Here is a 14,670-nt window from a genome sequence, read left to right on the forward strand (position 1 = left end):
ACTTTAGAGATGTTAGAACAGGCCAGTCAAGGTTAAGACCTAAATTCAATTGACATTCTGTAGCAACAGTTGTTCAGGCAAATCTACTAGAACGGATAGAAATGTTAGTCCCTTTATGTGCAAAGTTAGATTTAAATCCCCCAAAATCTTGCACTTGCAATTACAGCAAAATGTAAGTATCGATGGTGAATCACGTGGCAGATCACATTTTGGACTTACATTAATAAATTTCTCCCTGCTCCCAGTTACACAGTGTTGATTTCCTAACAATAAGGTGTTATGAACACTGAAGCAATGGCTGGTTTCTTAATTGATTTCTGGTCGTTATATTGGTGTCATTCACACCCAAATGCCAATATGTTAAATGTTACCCCAAAGAAGTAAGTTGGCATCTTTTGATTTGCAGCCCTTTTAAATACCTACAACACAATAAAAAAAAAATGACTAGGAGAGAGAGAACATTTTATTTCTGTAAAAACCCAGCTTTAAATTGACTAGTCGGACCTAATCCACATTAGGCTTATAGAAAAGCAGAACCATCATGTGGTCTGCAGTACACAAACTGACTTTATATTCTGGCTAAATTATGGAGTAAAACTCTGAACCAATTCTTAAAATATCAAGCAGCAAGAAGAAACCTTGACATTTTTCTTATTTTGCTACAAACCCAAGTAAACAAGCTTTTTTTTCCTCAAAATTTTAATTTCAAATTGCTCAAATCAGGTTGATAAAAACATAGATCTAATCTTTAGAAATCCTCAATGCAACAAAAGTACTGAGCTTTAGTTTCTTTGTTACAGCCTCAAAACAGTCATGTTCATCACAGTTTTTTTTTTTAGTCCAAAACGTTTTAATTTTTTACTTTTGACAGTAAAGCCATTAGGAAGCCAGATTGAGGCAATTTTTCACAAGTTTGGCGTAAGCTATAACTGAATTATAGTCCTGTCGCTTAGGTCATTTGTTAAATTGGGAAGCTGCACAGAAACCTAAACGATTTTGTGACTTGGGCCAAAATACAAAGTGCAATGGCTTTCATGCTAGCTATGAGCAGAAAGAATATATAGAAAGATGTCAAAACTCTTATGTGGATCAGTGTAGTTTTAACACAATGCGACTGGCTGTGGTGTAAATGTATAACCTTTTGTCTTCCTCTCTGGTATGTGTGAAGTGGGAGAGAAAAGAAAGAATTCAAGCTGTGGTCAATCAGGCTTTTCTTGAACCAAATTTTTTTTTTAAAAATCACAGCAAATGGGAGAAAAAAAAATATCTAAGAGCCAGAATATTCATGGGCTAAACAACAAAACAAATTCATTCAATCCAATGATGTTTCCTGGTGAACATCACCTGTTTTTACAGCACCTGAACCTTTTTCTGTTGCTTTTAGATGCATCTCTCACTCCCCCACGGGCCTGTACAGGCAAATGACAACTAAACAACGGCCAAACTCCCGCAGTTCGATTCAGAGAGTTCTTTAAGCAAAATCAATGAGGGCGCCTCGACCCCCAGCTTCAGGGAAAAAAAGAGGTCGTTACAAGAAGGGAGGGTGGGAGTGGGTCCAGGTTTCTTGGCCTTTTAGTTGGCTTTGGCGCGGAGCTGCGCCCTCTTGCCCGTCACAGCCTGGAAGCCAGTCTTGATGCTAGCGACGGAGCAGCGGGAGTGGCACGTCTCGCACTGCAGAAAGTAAAGACGAGTGTCCTTCTGCAGGATGGTCTCTGGGGAGCGGCAGGTGTGACATGTCACATATTCCTCTGCAGGAAAGAAAACAATAATTAAAAAAAAAAAAAAAACACGTTTAGGACTTCAGGTCACGTAGAGCTTTGTTAAACAAGCTGAGAAACTGACTAAATACTAAGGGGTGCTGTGGTGGCGCAGAGGCCGTCCCAGGTTCGATTCCCGGCCTGGTGACCCTTGGTTCATGGCTTCCTTCTCTCTCTTTACCTACTTTACTGTCTTAGCATTTTCAAATAAAGGCCACTAAAGCCAAAACCAGACAACCTTGAGACTACATTACCCATAATCCAAATGCCACTGTAGCTTCACAGTTGCTTACATTTGTAAATGAAATACGATTCAAGTTAGTTCAATAGCAAATAGAGGCGCTTCCGACTTACTGATATATCTTCTCAACACATTTTCTATCTGTTTCTGTTGAAATCTGCCTTTGATCACAAGTTGGTTATTTCCATCTATAGAGCCGCTGTTAACAGACAAAAAGACACAAATGTTATTAAGTCCACACAAACACACCAGTGTCCGTTAAGAATTTTTAACATGTACAGTTAAAAAAAACCAAAACAAAAAAAAGATGAACACCACGTACCTTGTTCCCAACTCAGCCAGCAGAAAAGCGAGAAGATGTTTAGGCTGACGATGCAACCTGGGAGGATGAAGGAAGAAGCATGAGGCCCTCTGACGGGATTTTCACCAGCCTGGGTCAGTGAGGTACAAACAACGAGGACGGCTGCTGTGACTCACAGTTTGCAGATATCTGTGAAGTTGACAAAGGACGTTTTCTTGGTTCCCACTCGAACCACCTGAGGGGGCTTCATCACAAACTTCCTCTTCTCCCCGGCCACCATGTCAGGATTTTTCTCCCTCATGATGTTGAAAACTCTGTTTAGGAGCTGGGATAAAAAAATAAAAAGAACACACCTCAAACATTTGACATAAGAGAAACATAAGAGCTGGTTTTTAATGTGGAGTGGAGAAATGGTTTCTGGGTTTGGTTCTGTCTTTTTCCTAGATAAAAAGCCACCAACTGAGATGTTGCATTCATTAAGACTGTGTAATTTGATCATGTTTTTCTCACATGAAAAACATTTCAGGCTGAATACTTCTGTTTTTATTAGTGTCTCTTTCTTGAACGCTATTCAGAAATAAGCTGACGAAAATAATGTTGCTACCCACTGTGCGAACCCCTTATGTTCATCTTTCCAGTAGAAGGTATTCGATAGAAAGTGTTCCTGCACACGCCTGTCACTGTAACAAATTCTGCCAGACGCTAAATCGTCCCAAACGTCATCGCGACAAACGATAATATTGTTGTTTTGAGACCATCGTAATGGAACAGTAATGCAGGTTCACAAAGATTAATAAGCTTTAAATTGTAATTAATTTACATTTAACACTGGAACTGGGAGACATTTTAAATAGCCGAAATAAGTAAAAAACAATTACTTATAACGTCTCTGTAGATAAAATTGTCCGTCAAAAAAGAAAAAAAAAGAAGGGCTAGATAAGACCAAAGCAAAAGACGGAAGACTCTTGTCATCAAATTTTTGGTAGAAAGACAAAAAAAGAAAAAAAGTTTTAATTCATCATGTGGATAATTAATTTATTCCTTATTATGACATGCCTATTTCTGCACGTCTTTCATGGAATGATTATGTTAGGTTATTTTTCTTTTCTGAAGGAAGGCCTCCTCGCTCAGCACTTTTACTTTCGGCTGCGTTTTTCCTTTCCAGGCGGTGCTGCGTGTACTCAACTTCTTTTTGTATCTCTCAGAAAGTACTGCGCGTCCAGTGCTTCTGCTTTTGGCTGTGAGCCGATGCTGCCATCACCCAGCCACACTATTTGATTGTCCTTCCACGTTCTTCTGCCATTTCATCTCAGTGCTCAGTTGGCTGCAGCGTTCGCACGGAGCCTGATTTAGGAGGCGCTCCTCCCCGCCGTTGCTGTAACATGTTTGCTTTGAAGGGAGGGATTGATGCTAAGCCCACTGAAGCAATCGCCTCTGTGTCGTTTAGTTCCTGTGCCGTCTTACCTCATCGTACGTGTAGTCTCTTTCCGTGCCGGCCCACGCTGGACCCGAGGAGGAAATGAACGAAATTCCGTCGTTGTTCTTGCTCTCGTCGTCTTCCAGAGCTGCAGACACAACGTGCAAACCTTGTAAGACCGAGCAGCCCGGTTTAAGACTTCAGAATTGAAGGAAAGCTGCCGCGGTCTGTACCGTCGTCTTTTTCCAAAGCCTCTCCCTCGTCGAAGTCGACTTTCTTCGACTTCTTTTTTTTGCTGGGAAGCATCAAATCTAGGTTGTCCTCCTCCGGCGCCTCGGTTTGCTCCCCTTCGATTTTCAGCTCCTGGTTTTTTAAATCAGTGCGAAGTAAAACTTAGTTTTAAATGCAGAGTGAGAATAAGTACAATTAATAAAAAAGAAGGAAAGAAAAAGAAGGAGGTAAAAAGCAGTTTATTAGCGACTGACCTTTAATCCTTCTTCTACATCGTTCTCAAGCCCAAAATTCTTCTTCGGTTTCTTCTTCTTTTTCTTCTGGTTGAAGAAATTCAGGTCGTTCAAGTCATCGGATAGTTCTAGAACGATAAACAAACCCAGCTAAAAAAACAAGAGAAAAACAGCCAAATCTATGTTTCATGAAGAGAACTGTTACATACAGCTATGAAACGTAAAGCAACCTTCTTTCAAACCTTTTTTCCTGCCCTCATCTTCGTCTATATCCACCTCCTTGTCCTCCCCGACCTCTGGCTCGGCCTCCTTGACTTCCACCTCTTTCACCTCTTCTCCTCCCACGCCCTCTCCTCCTTCCTCGTCCAGCATGAAGGGCTTCTTCTTCTTTTTCTTCTTCTTGGTCATGTTGGGGTCGAAAATCATCTGAAAAGTGGAGCGGACCCAAATTAGGCACACAAAAAAAAAATCCAAAGGAAATCTTTATATTTCGCGTTTCATGCCTTTGAATATCAATATAAAAGTGAACGCATCATTACCTGGTTAAATGTCACTTTATTTCAAATATCCTTAGTATTTCAGACTTAAATTTCCAGAGCTAGTGCTTTAAAGAACATTTTGATAGCATAAATAATGAAGTTGAGTATTTATAACCGACAGATATTTCTAATCAGTCTTAAAGTACAAACTCTACAAAAACAAAGAGACGGACAGACGTTTGAATGGATGAACTGAAAGACGGACAGGCAGTTAGCTGCTGGATGGAGGGACGTATGAATAGAAAAACAAATGAACAGATGGGTGGATGGAGAGATGAATAAACAAGATGGATGAGTCGTCAGAGGGATGGATGACAAACGAATCCGTAAAAGTTTCAAGATTGTGTCACAATCTATAGAGTTAAAGGCAACAAGAAAGCGTTAAGAATGTAAAGTAACATGTTATTGACTCAGTTCTGACCCAGTGGATTAACAGCTGCTACATTGACTTTGTCTGTTTCAGTCGAGTCAAAATGAGCTAAATCTGTGTAGCTGTTAGAAATGAACGGCTAGCAGCACCGCTTCTGCTTAGCTAGCCTCTTTACCCGCTCAGTTTGAGCGATACAATGGCAACGACACGGCGGATTTATTAGCTAAAATTTATTCCAGTCACCCACTCGGTGCGATAAACCCCAGCGCAGCAGCGTATTTCGCTGCTTTTTCTTTTTTAAGGCGAACATGAGTCTGACTAGTCGGCCTTCTGCTAGCCCAGTTTGCAGCAGCCATGTGTGAGCTTGCCGTGGACAGGGAGGGGAGCAACACTGCCGAGGCCCAAAGTCATCGATAAGGACCGAGAAATCAACCATCTGATTCCTGCGAAGCTCCCGCACCGACACTGACTGAAGACCGAGTGGTCGGGGCTCTCTTACCTCGTCTCCCGACATGTTTGCGGACTCAAAGACAGAAAATTTAGTCAACTTTTCTTATCCCTCGATCACTTCCACACGTCTGCTCAGGGATATTTCTTGCATCAGCGCTGGGCATCGGTGCGCATGTGCGAAGTCGCCAAACCCTGACGTCACGGCAAGAGAGAGAGAGAGAGAGAGAGAGAGAGAGAGAGAGAGAGAGAGAGAGAGAGAGAGGAGCGTTCAAGATCAAAACGTTGCAAAAAAAAAAAGATCAAAACGTTACACGTGATTCCTGTGTGTGCTTAGAATTTGATTGTTTTCGGGTCAGCAGAGCTATGTGTAAAAAAGATAAAAAGATAAATAGATTTATGGACGGAAGGGATGGATATATCTTCCCTTTCCCTGTGGTGAATATTGGCATTTCCAGACAATTTACGTATGTATCTGTCCATCAGTTCATACAAAAAAAAAAATGAGCACATCCATCCATCCATCCATCCATCCATCCATCCATCCATCCATCCATCCATCCATCCATCTTCTTTTGCTTGTCCGGGGTGGGTCACGGGGTCAGCAGTCTAAGTAGGGAGGCAAAGACTTCCCTCTCCCAGCCTCTTGTTCCAGCTCCTCCCGGGGAATCCCAAGGCCAGCTGAGAAACACAGTCCCTCCAGCGTGTCCTGGGTCTTCCCCGGGGCCTCCTCCTGGTGGGACATGCCCAGAGTACCTCACTAGGGAGGCGTCCAGGAGGCATCCTAACCAGATACCCGACTGGTTCCTCTCGACATGAAGGAGCAGCGGCTCTACTCTGAGTCCCTCCTGGAGTACTGAGCTTCTCTCTCTAAGGGACAGCCCAGACACCCTACGCAGAAAACTCATTTTGGCTGATTGTAGCCTTGACCTCATTCTTTTGGTCATGACCCATGACCCATGAGGGTAGAAACATAGACCGACTAGTAAATCGATTGCTTTGCTTTTTGACTCAGCTCTCTCTTCACCACAACATACGGGTACAGCGCCCGCTACACTGCAGACGCTTCGCCAATCCGCCTGTGTGGCAGGAGGTAGACAGATGGAAGAGAAAAAAAGATATTTCTCTTTTTTTAAATAAATGTTTGTTTTGCAAATATTGTACTGCATATAAAACTCTTAGGCCCAAATCATGTGAGTTGTATTATATTAGTATTTCTATGAATATAAGTAATATTAAAATATTTGAAAATCATGACGTTACAGTCGACTTCCATGGCCTTAACATAGAGTCATTGGCTTGAGGACATATTAAACCCACAATGCATCAGTCCTTACCCGCTGACATATAAGACTACCTATTAATGTACTATAATTAACATTAGTAAAATAATTTCTCCTTAGTGATCGGGCACCAAAAGGACCCACATCCTTGTAAACCTGGCCCCGAGTTTGACATGAAAAATGCGGCGGTGGTCTGGTTAACAGTAAAAACTAAAATTAAGTTCATTTCTGTTACTGTGCACAAATACTTCTGCCCTCTAATTTCCCAAACAGGATCCAAATAGTACAAATTTGTTAACGGAGTGCCAGCAGAGGCGTGGGGAACATATGGCGCTTATTAAAAGCGATAAATTATGGCATAAAAGTTTTTGGTGTCAAAAATGTCCAGAGAGGCCAATAAACTGATGATTTCTTTGTGAAACCATGAATCTTGAGATGCTTTAAAGTAATTGTATAAGTGGTGTTCCATTAAAGAGGCATTCATTCAGTTACCCAAGAACAAACTATGCGCAATCATTTTACACACCAAAAACAAAACAACTTGAGTTCAGGTAAACCCTAAAATATTATCGCTACTTTTACAAGAGGATGATTTTAGACTTTTCTTGCACTTTGACAATCTTCAGGTCTTTTCAGGTTCGCACAGAGTTGACCTCTGGTTGCCTCACGTGGGCGGAAACATTCCTTTATTCAGGCTGCAAAAATGACAAGCAAAAAAAGGGCGACAGTGGGAAGAGAAGCAGCCCAACACTTGGAAAGTTTCGGGTTTGATTCCAGCTTCCTCCCACTACATGTCGACGTGCCACTGGTCAAGGCACTTAATCCCAAGCTTACTACCGATTTAAATAAATATGTGTGGATAAATTCGGTCCATTAACCATTCAGCAGTGCTTATTTAGCCATATTCTACAACCGGAGAGATTCATTTCTTCTCTACTTCAGGTATTAGAGTGACTGTGAACCTTTGATAGAGATTCATCTTCCACAACAGTAAAGGAATTGTAAAACTTTTAATGATTCCGCAAATAATATTCTCATCTGGATAAATAAAACATAGAAATGCAAACATGCTTTCCCCACCTGTCCTTGTGTGTTTTTTCTTTTGTATGTAAAAAATAAAAAGAAAGAAAAAAAAGTAAATCGTGACTTTAGAAAAAAAAAGATTCCTTTTAAACTCCAAAATGCAGATGTTGTGGATCGACTAAGCAGAACCTTCCATCTCGATGCAACCAATCATGTGTGACAATAGTTTATTATAACTATTTTTTTTTTTAACAATATACAATTTGAAACAAAACCCTTATGAGAAGAACAAAGACAGACAGAGCAGGATGAAAAGTGTTAGGTTAAACATCTCTGGTCTCAAGCCGTGCGGTGGGATCTGTATCGTGACTTCCCTTCTCTCTGCATGCTTCCTCAGCCGAAACCTCTCGACACAGTATATGAAAAAGAGATAACATTTGAGATATTTACACCAAATAACGAGAACCACTGGCGAGGACGCCTTCTGGGGCAAAAAACGATGACAGGAGGTAAAGAGGAGGGTCAGAGCCCCGCAGCTTCAGACAAAATGAAGAGGTTACGGTTCTTGCAAACGCACACACAGATTCTGGAGAATCCTCACCCACTGCATGCTTCTAGTTTAGGAGTAATAATAATAATGATAATAAAAAAAAAACCCAAAACAAAGCAAAAGGGGTTAAGGAAACAAAAAAATAATAATCAGGGAGTGAGCAACACAAATACAAACGTTGGAACAAGATCTTTGTGGATTTAGCTTCTGTGAAAATTCTTCCATCAGCCTGAGATGTTCTGAACATCTTGGTGCGCCAATCAAATGCTGCTGCCAATGAAATGGCCCCACCTGGTTACGGGACAGTTAAGGTTTTTCTGTTGTTGTTTTTTTTAAATCAGGGGTAAAAAACAACTAGGTGACACTCAGACCCGACCGGCTCAGTAGGAACTGAGCGGCTCTGGGTTTTCACGTTCCTTTAGGGGGCGAAAATAATAATAATAATAAAAATAAAAAATAAAAAAAAAAAGAGAGAGGGGAAAAAAAAAAAAAAGTACAGCATTGTTGCTTAATTGTAGTGTTACACAACGTCAACTCTCCTCAGACACACAGAAAACACTCAACATCCGATCAGTTCATTCTATCCAATTCCTCGTTGTTCGTTCCTCTGCCCCCTCCAATCAGACGCAGGTTCGAGGTGACGGGATGCTGCGTTTACATCGCTTCCGCCCAGCGCTGCAGGTCCTCCATGTCGTCCTCGTCTTCTTCTTTCTTGGCTACGAGGTAAAATAAAAATTATTTTAAAAATTAGGCATATGAAAAACAGCTCCATTGTTCAAAGTCGCAGCTTTAGACGGGACTGCAACGATTCTGTACGGTTACTGGTAGAAGCTTTCAATTCTTTCCAGATTTTCTTCCATTGGAATCAGCATTTTATCCCTTCGTTGGGATTTTAATTTGAAACAACAATGAAGAGTCTTGCGATGGCTTTTGAATATTTATAACACCGACACCCCTAAATAAAATCCAGTGCAATGATAAACGACAGGAGACATCTGACGAACCAAAACAGTTTCCTTTGTAGATTTGAAGACGGACAAACAAGGCCAGATCGTAACCCTGTTTAACTAAAGATGAAATAAAAGAAGCCTCACCAGGTTTAGAAGGTAATGAAGTAGAAGGCACGTTGGGGAGGGGTGCGTTCTCCGGTCCACCAATCTCCAGCAGGTTTTTGTCCAGCTCCTCCTGTTCCAACTCGTCCAGCTCCGCCAGCAGCTCATCCTTACAAACGGGATCAACAGCAAAGATTAAAACCAACGCTGCCTCCCGCCAAGACGAATGAGATTTAATCCAAAAGTTAAATCAAACACGGAAAAGGGGTGAAAGTGAGCGCAAAAGACAGAGCATCAAACTGAGCTTAACGAGGTCCTCCTTTTTTAGGGCCTTTTAGGACAATGAAAATGATTTTCATTCATTTCACGAATGAAAATCCCGCATTAGGATACTTCAGGTCAGCTGACTGAGACTTTAAGAAAGAACTCATTCAGAGCATCCTGGTGACTGAATACCTTCAGCTGTGTTGAATTACTCTATGAATAAGCGCGTTTAGATTCAAGGCCAATCCGAGACAGAGCAACAAGAAACAGGGTTCAACTCGGTTCGGCGCCATGTTGGCCGGTGAAACGGTTCCCTCTCAGTTCTGCTTCACCGGATGAACCGACTCACCTCGTCAAACTCCTCTCCGAACCCAACGGGTTTAGAAATGGCGTCGGAGATTTCCTGAGCCAGCTCCTGCTGCTCGGTAATGTCCTGCATCAGGTCGTCCACCTTGTCGATGTCCCTGACGCGACGACAAGAAAAGAAGGTTTGTTCACAAAAACGTCAAAGGAAAAAAAAGAGGAAAAAAAACCACAAAATAAAACGTCGATTTGGCGGGAACGACAATAACAACGCCTCATCTCATTTCATCTCAGACGTAATTCGTTAATTAGGCCACAAATCGCTGCGTTTTCTCTTACATGTTTTCATGGGCGGACTTCATGGCCTTGGCGGCGAAGCCCATGTTTTTGAGCACTTCCGTGTTGGTGTTGGCGTTTTCCAGCGCCTCCCTCTGGAACTCGATGGTTGACAGCGTGCCGTCGATCTGGGCCAGCTGCTTCTCGTAGCGCTTCTTTCTTTTCAAAGCCTGCAGCGCCGCTGAGGGCAAACAGAGCGCAGGGAGATTGGCGTCAGAATCGGCAGAGGCGCGCACACACACACGGATACACAACCAGTTCTCAGGTGGTAGAATCAGGAATCATTTATTCCCAGAGGAGTTTTACTCAGACAACCTAAAAAAGGCATTTAAAAAAAAAAAGCAATTTTATGAAGCAGCTGCTGATCGGGCTTCTGTTTTTTTTAATATCAATGGATATAATTCTTTGCAATTCTGTGACTAATTATTGCTATCTGTGCAAAGGATCTGTTCAAAAGTGAGTTTATTTTATTCGCATCATTGCTTGTCACACCTCCACTTGTTATGAACTTTTTGATGCATGTTCCCACTGTAAATAGAAGCAACTTCTGATTTATTAAGAGCAACTCAAGCTCTACCTTCCTTGACCGGGATGTTCTCTTCTCTCGTCTTTTCCGATTTTGACGAGAGCTAAAGAGGAATAGGTCTTCATTTCGTCACCTTAAACCGATGTCCAGATAATTAAATGTTTCCAGATGCTGCTATTTAATTTTGTGCAAAGTATACATTTCCTTTAGAAGATTTTTTTTCTACATGTGGTTGTTCCCACATGTAGTAAATGTATTGAATATTGATCTTTTTCAGTATTTCCAGTATGAAACAATTTTTTTTTTTAAATGTTGTTTTAGAAGGTTTGTGTGGCACTTGCGGCCTTTATTCACAGTATTCAAACAAGAAATGGCCACTACCTATAAACTGGGCTCAGCACCTCTACATGCCTTGCTGGTACTATTATTGTCTGATTGTTGGCTTGCATCTAGTCTATCAATAAAAAGAAACAACACCACTACTGAAGCTTTACCTGAAGCCAAATGTACCCAATTAGGATAGAAAGGACATTTTGAAGAAATCGAGACACAGACACAGTGTAGCGAAATTAAAGTCAGCTTCTACTTTAGACTTCATGGAAAAGTACAATAAAAAAAAAAAGCACAGCTTAATCTCTTCCTGCCAACAGACACATGTACTTAATGAAAGATTTTCCTTCATCTGGTTACAGATTAGTTCTCTTCTTTTGTGGATTTCCCTCAAAGTACATCTTGTACTTACTCACGATGTGTGGATTTTACTTTAGTACACGGACTGAGGTCAGTTTTGGTGTTAACTTGTATTCTGTTTTTGTCAGTGTTTAACATCATGCTGAGTCATTATTTTAGATGATAAGGTGAGTCAACAACACATGAAACCTCAGTAACTCTCATTGTGATGATGACCTCACCTGACACTTTATACATTAGACATTCTTTGTTCACCGCTATTAACAGGGTTTTTTTTTTATTATTGTAGAGTTCAGTTCCAGTGTAGGTTTTAAAATCTAGATAATAAATGTTAGATCATCATGTTACACATCTTTGTTTTGAATACAGAGAAGCTGTGGTGTTTTCATTCAAGAGTCGCTTCCTAGAGGTGATGCTCTATAGCCTGCTTTCTGACCCAAACTCTTAGCAGTACGAGAACCTAAATGAGTCACAATCTAAAAATATAGGGTGTTCCTATGTTTAGCCTGGAGTTGTAAAAATGACAAACTGGAAAAAATGAAGTTCTCACCCACAGCATTACAACACCTGTACGTCATCCTGGGCTGAGTCATTGTGCCGACCTTTGTTGCGCCGGAGCAGGAAATAATTACAATGGAGGCCAAGCACTGAAAGTATTCAGGCCGGCCGGCGCAGGAACCTTTTCATTTCACTCAGAACAAATGTTAACCAGCTACAACTCCTCCTATTGTCAGGTAGAAACATCACGATGAACAACTGTGCTGTTCTTTGTTCATTTCTCCCAAATGTGAGCTTTCATTTAACAATCATCTTGACAATAATGTTAATTAATGAGCCAGTGGAATTCAACTAGATGAGACGAATCAATCTGTCAGCTAGATATTAGGATCACCCAGTTTTAACAGATAGAAAGCTGAACATTTTATTTTATCCCAGTTTAATTAATGCACTAAAACTAAAATCTTTTCTTGGTTGCACTAACCAGCAGGATGTTATTTAATCAACTAGTTTGTTAAATAAAAATTTGATTCAGATTAGATACATACATCTGAATACATAAAAAAGGGTGAGTTGATCATCTCCAACATATACCTAAATACATTTTGGAATAGAGTAGAAACAGCATTTATTGTCTTGCAAAGGGAAAATTGAGGTGTAACAGCATGATCATGTTCAAATGTAATTCTTGAAGACAATGGTAAAAGTGTTTTCAGAGATTGCGCCAAGCCTCCTATGGGTTAGCAACAGAAGTGAGCCAGTGGTGAAGACGAAGGTCGTCCAGCCAACTGGCGATAAATTTGTACTTACTCATGATAAAAAAAAATAGCTAGCTAACAAAGACACATTAGCAGTTAGCTAAGATGGAAACCATAAGTTAGCGGTAGCTTCTTCCACCTCGAGAACTCACAAGGAAGGCAGATGTGCGCGCGCGACTCAAACTGAATGTCCCACGAGAAAAAATAAAATAAAAAAAATAAAAAAAGACATATATGAAATTATATAGTCAAAATGTAAGACCTGGAATTAATGTTAAGGCCAGCTCACATTTCCGCCACATTCATGCCTTAATTAAAGATACATGCATTTCAGACTTTTTAAGTTCTTGGTTCACGCAAGAACTTAAGATAAAACAAATCTATAAACAAACCAATAATGATAGTACAAATACTAAATTACATAAGGCTAACATGAAAGCATGCGTTTTTGTTGCTAAAAATCTTTGACACAAGTGTGACTTTTGATACACAATATCGCCATGATTATTATTTTCAATTGTCAGATACTTTCAAGGTTACCTATGTCAAAATAAAATTAGAGGGCCTTTATAACAGTGTACGTAGCAGGTAGAGGTGTTGATCCGGGTGGAAACACGCCCTCCTCCCTGACATCTGTCAACCTTTGCCCTCAGACTTCGTGTCCTCATGGGCAATCTATAAGGAGCACCTTTGACCATTTTTTCCGGCTTTTAAATAGCCACTCACTAATTCACCGCAAATATCATCACAGGGATATGTTGATGCTAAGTGGAAAAAATTATGTACTCAATATAATTTTTTTAAAAATGCCAGCCTGTCATTTAACCAGCTTCCCTGGGTGTCGACCTCAGAAAATAAAGCCTGCCAACATTTACGATGGCGTAAAGTTAGCCAATAATGCTAACGTGCTGGCTAACGTTTGACTTGTGCTGGTTGACCTGATATTTCACCTGGAGAAGTCAGATAGTAGATGGAAATAACACCGTTGTCTTACCTCTCTTGTTTTTCGTGCCGTTTTTCTTGGCGATCTGCAGCTCCTGCTCGATCTTTTTCTCCAAAAATTCCTGTTTCTTCGTTAGCATCTCCTCCGTCTCACGGAGTTTCTGGATCGCCTCCTGTGCGCTCGGTCCCTTTCCCCCTTTTCCACCTCCTCCAAATATCTTGCCGAACAACGACATGTCTAGGCTGCTACAGGACCCTCGCTGTAAAAATGGCTAAATAAAGCAGAGCGTAGGAGAAACCCAGGCTCTGGAAAGGCCACCTCGCTAAAACCTACCCCGACACTTCGCCCAACCTGGAAGGATTGTTGATGTTTTTCTACTTCCTGGATAAGGCCCGATGACGTCTGTTGCTAGACAACAGTAGTGGGCGTCGCCTCTGGGCTCTCTTTCTCCCTCTGCTGGATAATTATCGCAACTGCTAAACAGACAAAAACGTACACACAGCGTTCCTTGTAAACGCATCCGCAGTAGTAAACTTAAAATTTTATTCACATTAAACATTTCATGCGGAAAAGACACAATGACGCTTCCATGAAAACAAATCAAATAAATAAATAAATAAAAAGTTAAAATGAAAAGGAAAAAAGTTGGCTTGTGGCAGACTATAAACTATAAACATTTACATGCTTATAGTGGATGAGCTGTGGATCTGTTATTGCAAACTGTGGAACAGTTCAAGAAATACAGAAACTTCTGTAAGCGATGGTAGGATGTTTTAAGCTTGTAACATCATTAGGATGTCAGAAGCAAACAGCAAACCTTCTCAGGAAGTTACTGGTCGACCAAGATTGCATCAGTGACCAAAGCGTGTGAAGAGCTTCACTTTTCTATGTCAAGGTCAGTGTTTCTG

At 40.9% G+C, this 14,670-nt stretch overlaps 2 protein-coding genes across 3 annotated transcripts; both read right to left on the minus strand.

Moving 5' to 3' along the window:
* Nucleotides 1-441: 441 nt before the first annotated feature.
* Nucleotides 442-5,745, minus strand: eif2s2 (eukaryotic translation initiation factor 2, subunit 2 beta). 2 transcript variants are annotated; one of them, XM_008414861.3, is made up of 9 exons: nt 5,589-5,745; nt 4,423-4,606; nt 4,202-4,308; nt 3,950-4,079; nt 3,764-3,864; nt 2,476-2,624; nt 2,321-2,377; nt 2,112-2,197; nt 442-1,748 (listed from the first exon to the last, which is right to left on the minus strand). In XM_008414861.3, exons 1-9 carry the CDS (start codon nt 5,601-5,603, stop codon nt 1,573-1,575), a joined length of 1,005 nt encoding a protein of 334 aa, XP_008413083.1. In that variant the 5' UTR covers nt 5,604-5,745; the 3' UTR covers nt 442-1,572. The 2 variants fall into 2 exon arrangements, with proteins under 2 accessions (XP_008413083.1, XP_008413082.1); XM_008414860.3 differs by having other exon boundaries at nt 4,411-4,606.
* Nucleotides 5,746-7,810: 2,065 nt separating this feature from the next.
* On the minus strand, nt 7,811-14,163 carry LOC103468028 (charged multivesicular body protein 4c). The gene is made up of 5 exons (XM_008414862.3): nt 13,814-14,163; nt 10,351-10,528; nt 10,058-10,172; nt 9,487-9,613; nt 7,811-9,108 (listed from the first exon to the last, which is right to left on the minus strand). Exons 1-5 carry the CDS (start codon nt 13,995-13,997, stop codon nt 9,047-9,049), a joined length of 666 nt encoding a protein of 221 aa, XP_008413084.1. The 5' UTR covers nt 13,998-14,163; the 3' UTR covers nt 7,811-9,046.
* Between the last annotated feature and the right edge of the window lie 507 nt (nt 14,164-14,670).

This window comes from Poecilia reticulata, chromosome 7 (assembly GCF_904066995.2).
Source record: "Poecilia reticulata chromosome 7, P_reticulata-male-v2, whole genome shotgun sequence".
NCBI lineage: Eukaryota > Metazoa > Chordata > Actinopteri > Cyprinodontiformes > Poeciliidae > Poecilia > Poecilia reticulata.

Bases quoted from the DNA above. Each gene is read 5' to 3' on its own strand.
- LOC103468028 (XM_008414862.3), bottom strand. From the start codon at position 13,997: ATGTCGTTGTTCGGCAAGATATTTGGAGGAGGTGGAAAAGGGGGAAAG. The intron at 10,529-13,813 runs GTAAGACAACGG...GTTTGCCCTCAG, and splicing joins CGGCACGAAAAACAAGAGAG to CGGCGCTGCAGGCTTTGAAA. The intron at 9,109-9,486 runs GTGAGGCTTCTT...TTTACCTCGTAG, and splicing joins TTCATTACCTTCTAAACCTG to CCAAGAAAGAAGAAGACGAG.
- eif2s2 (XM_008414860.3), bottom strand. The intron at 3,865-3,949 runs GTACAGACCGCG...TTGTGTCTGCAG, and splicing joins GGCTTTGGAAAAAGACGACG to CTCTGGAAGACGACGAGAGC. The intron at 2,198-2,320 runs GTACGTGGTGTT...GTCTGTTAACAG, and splicing joins CTGGCTGAGTTGGGAACAAG to CGGCTCTATAGATGGAAATA.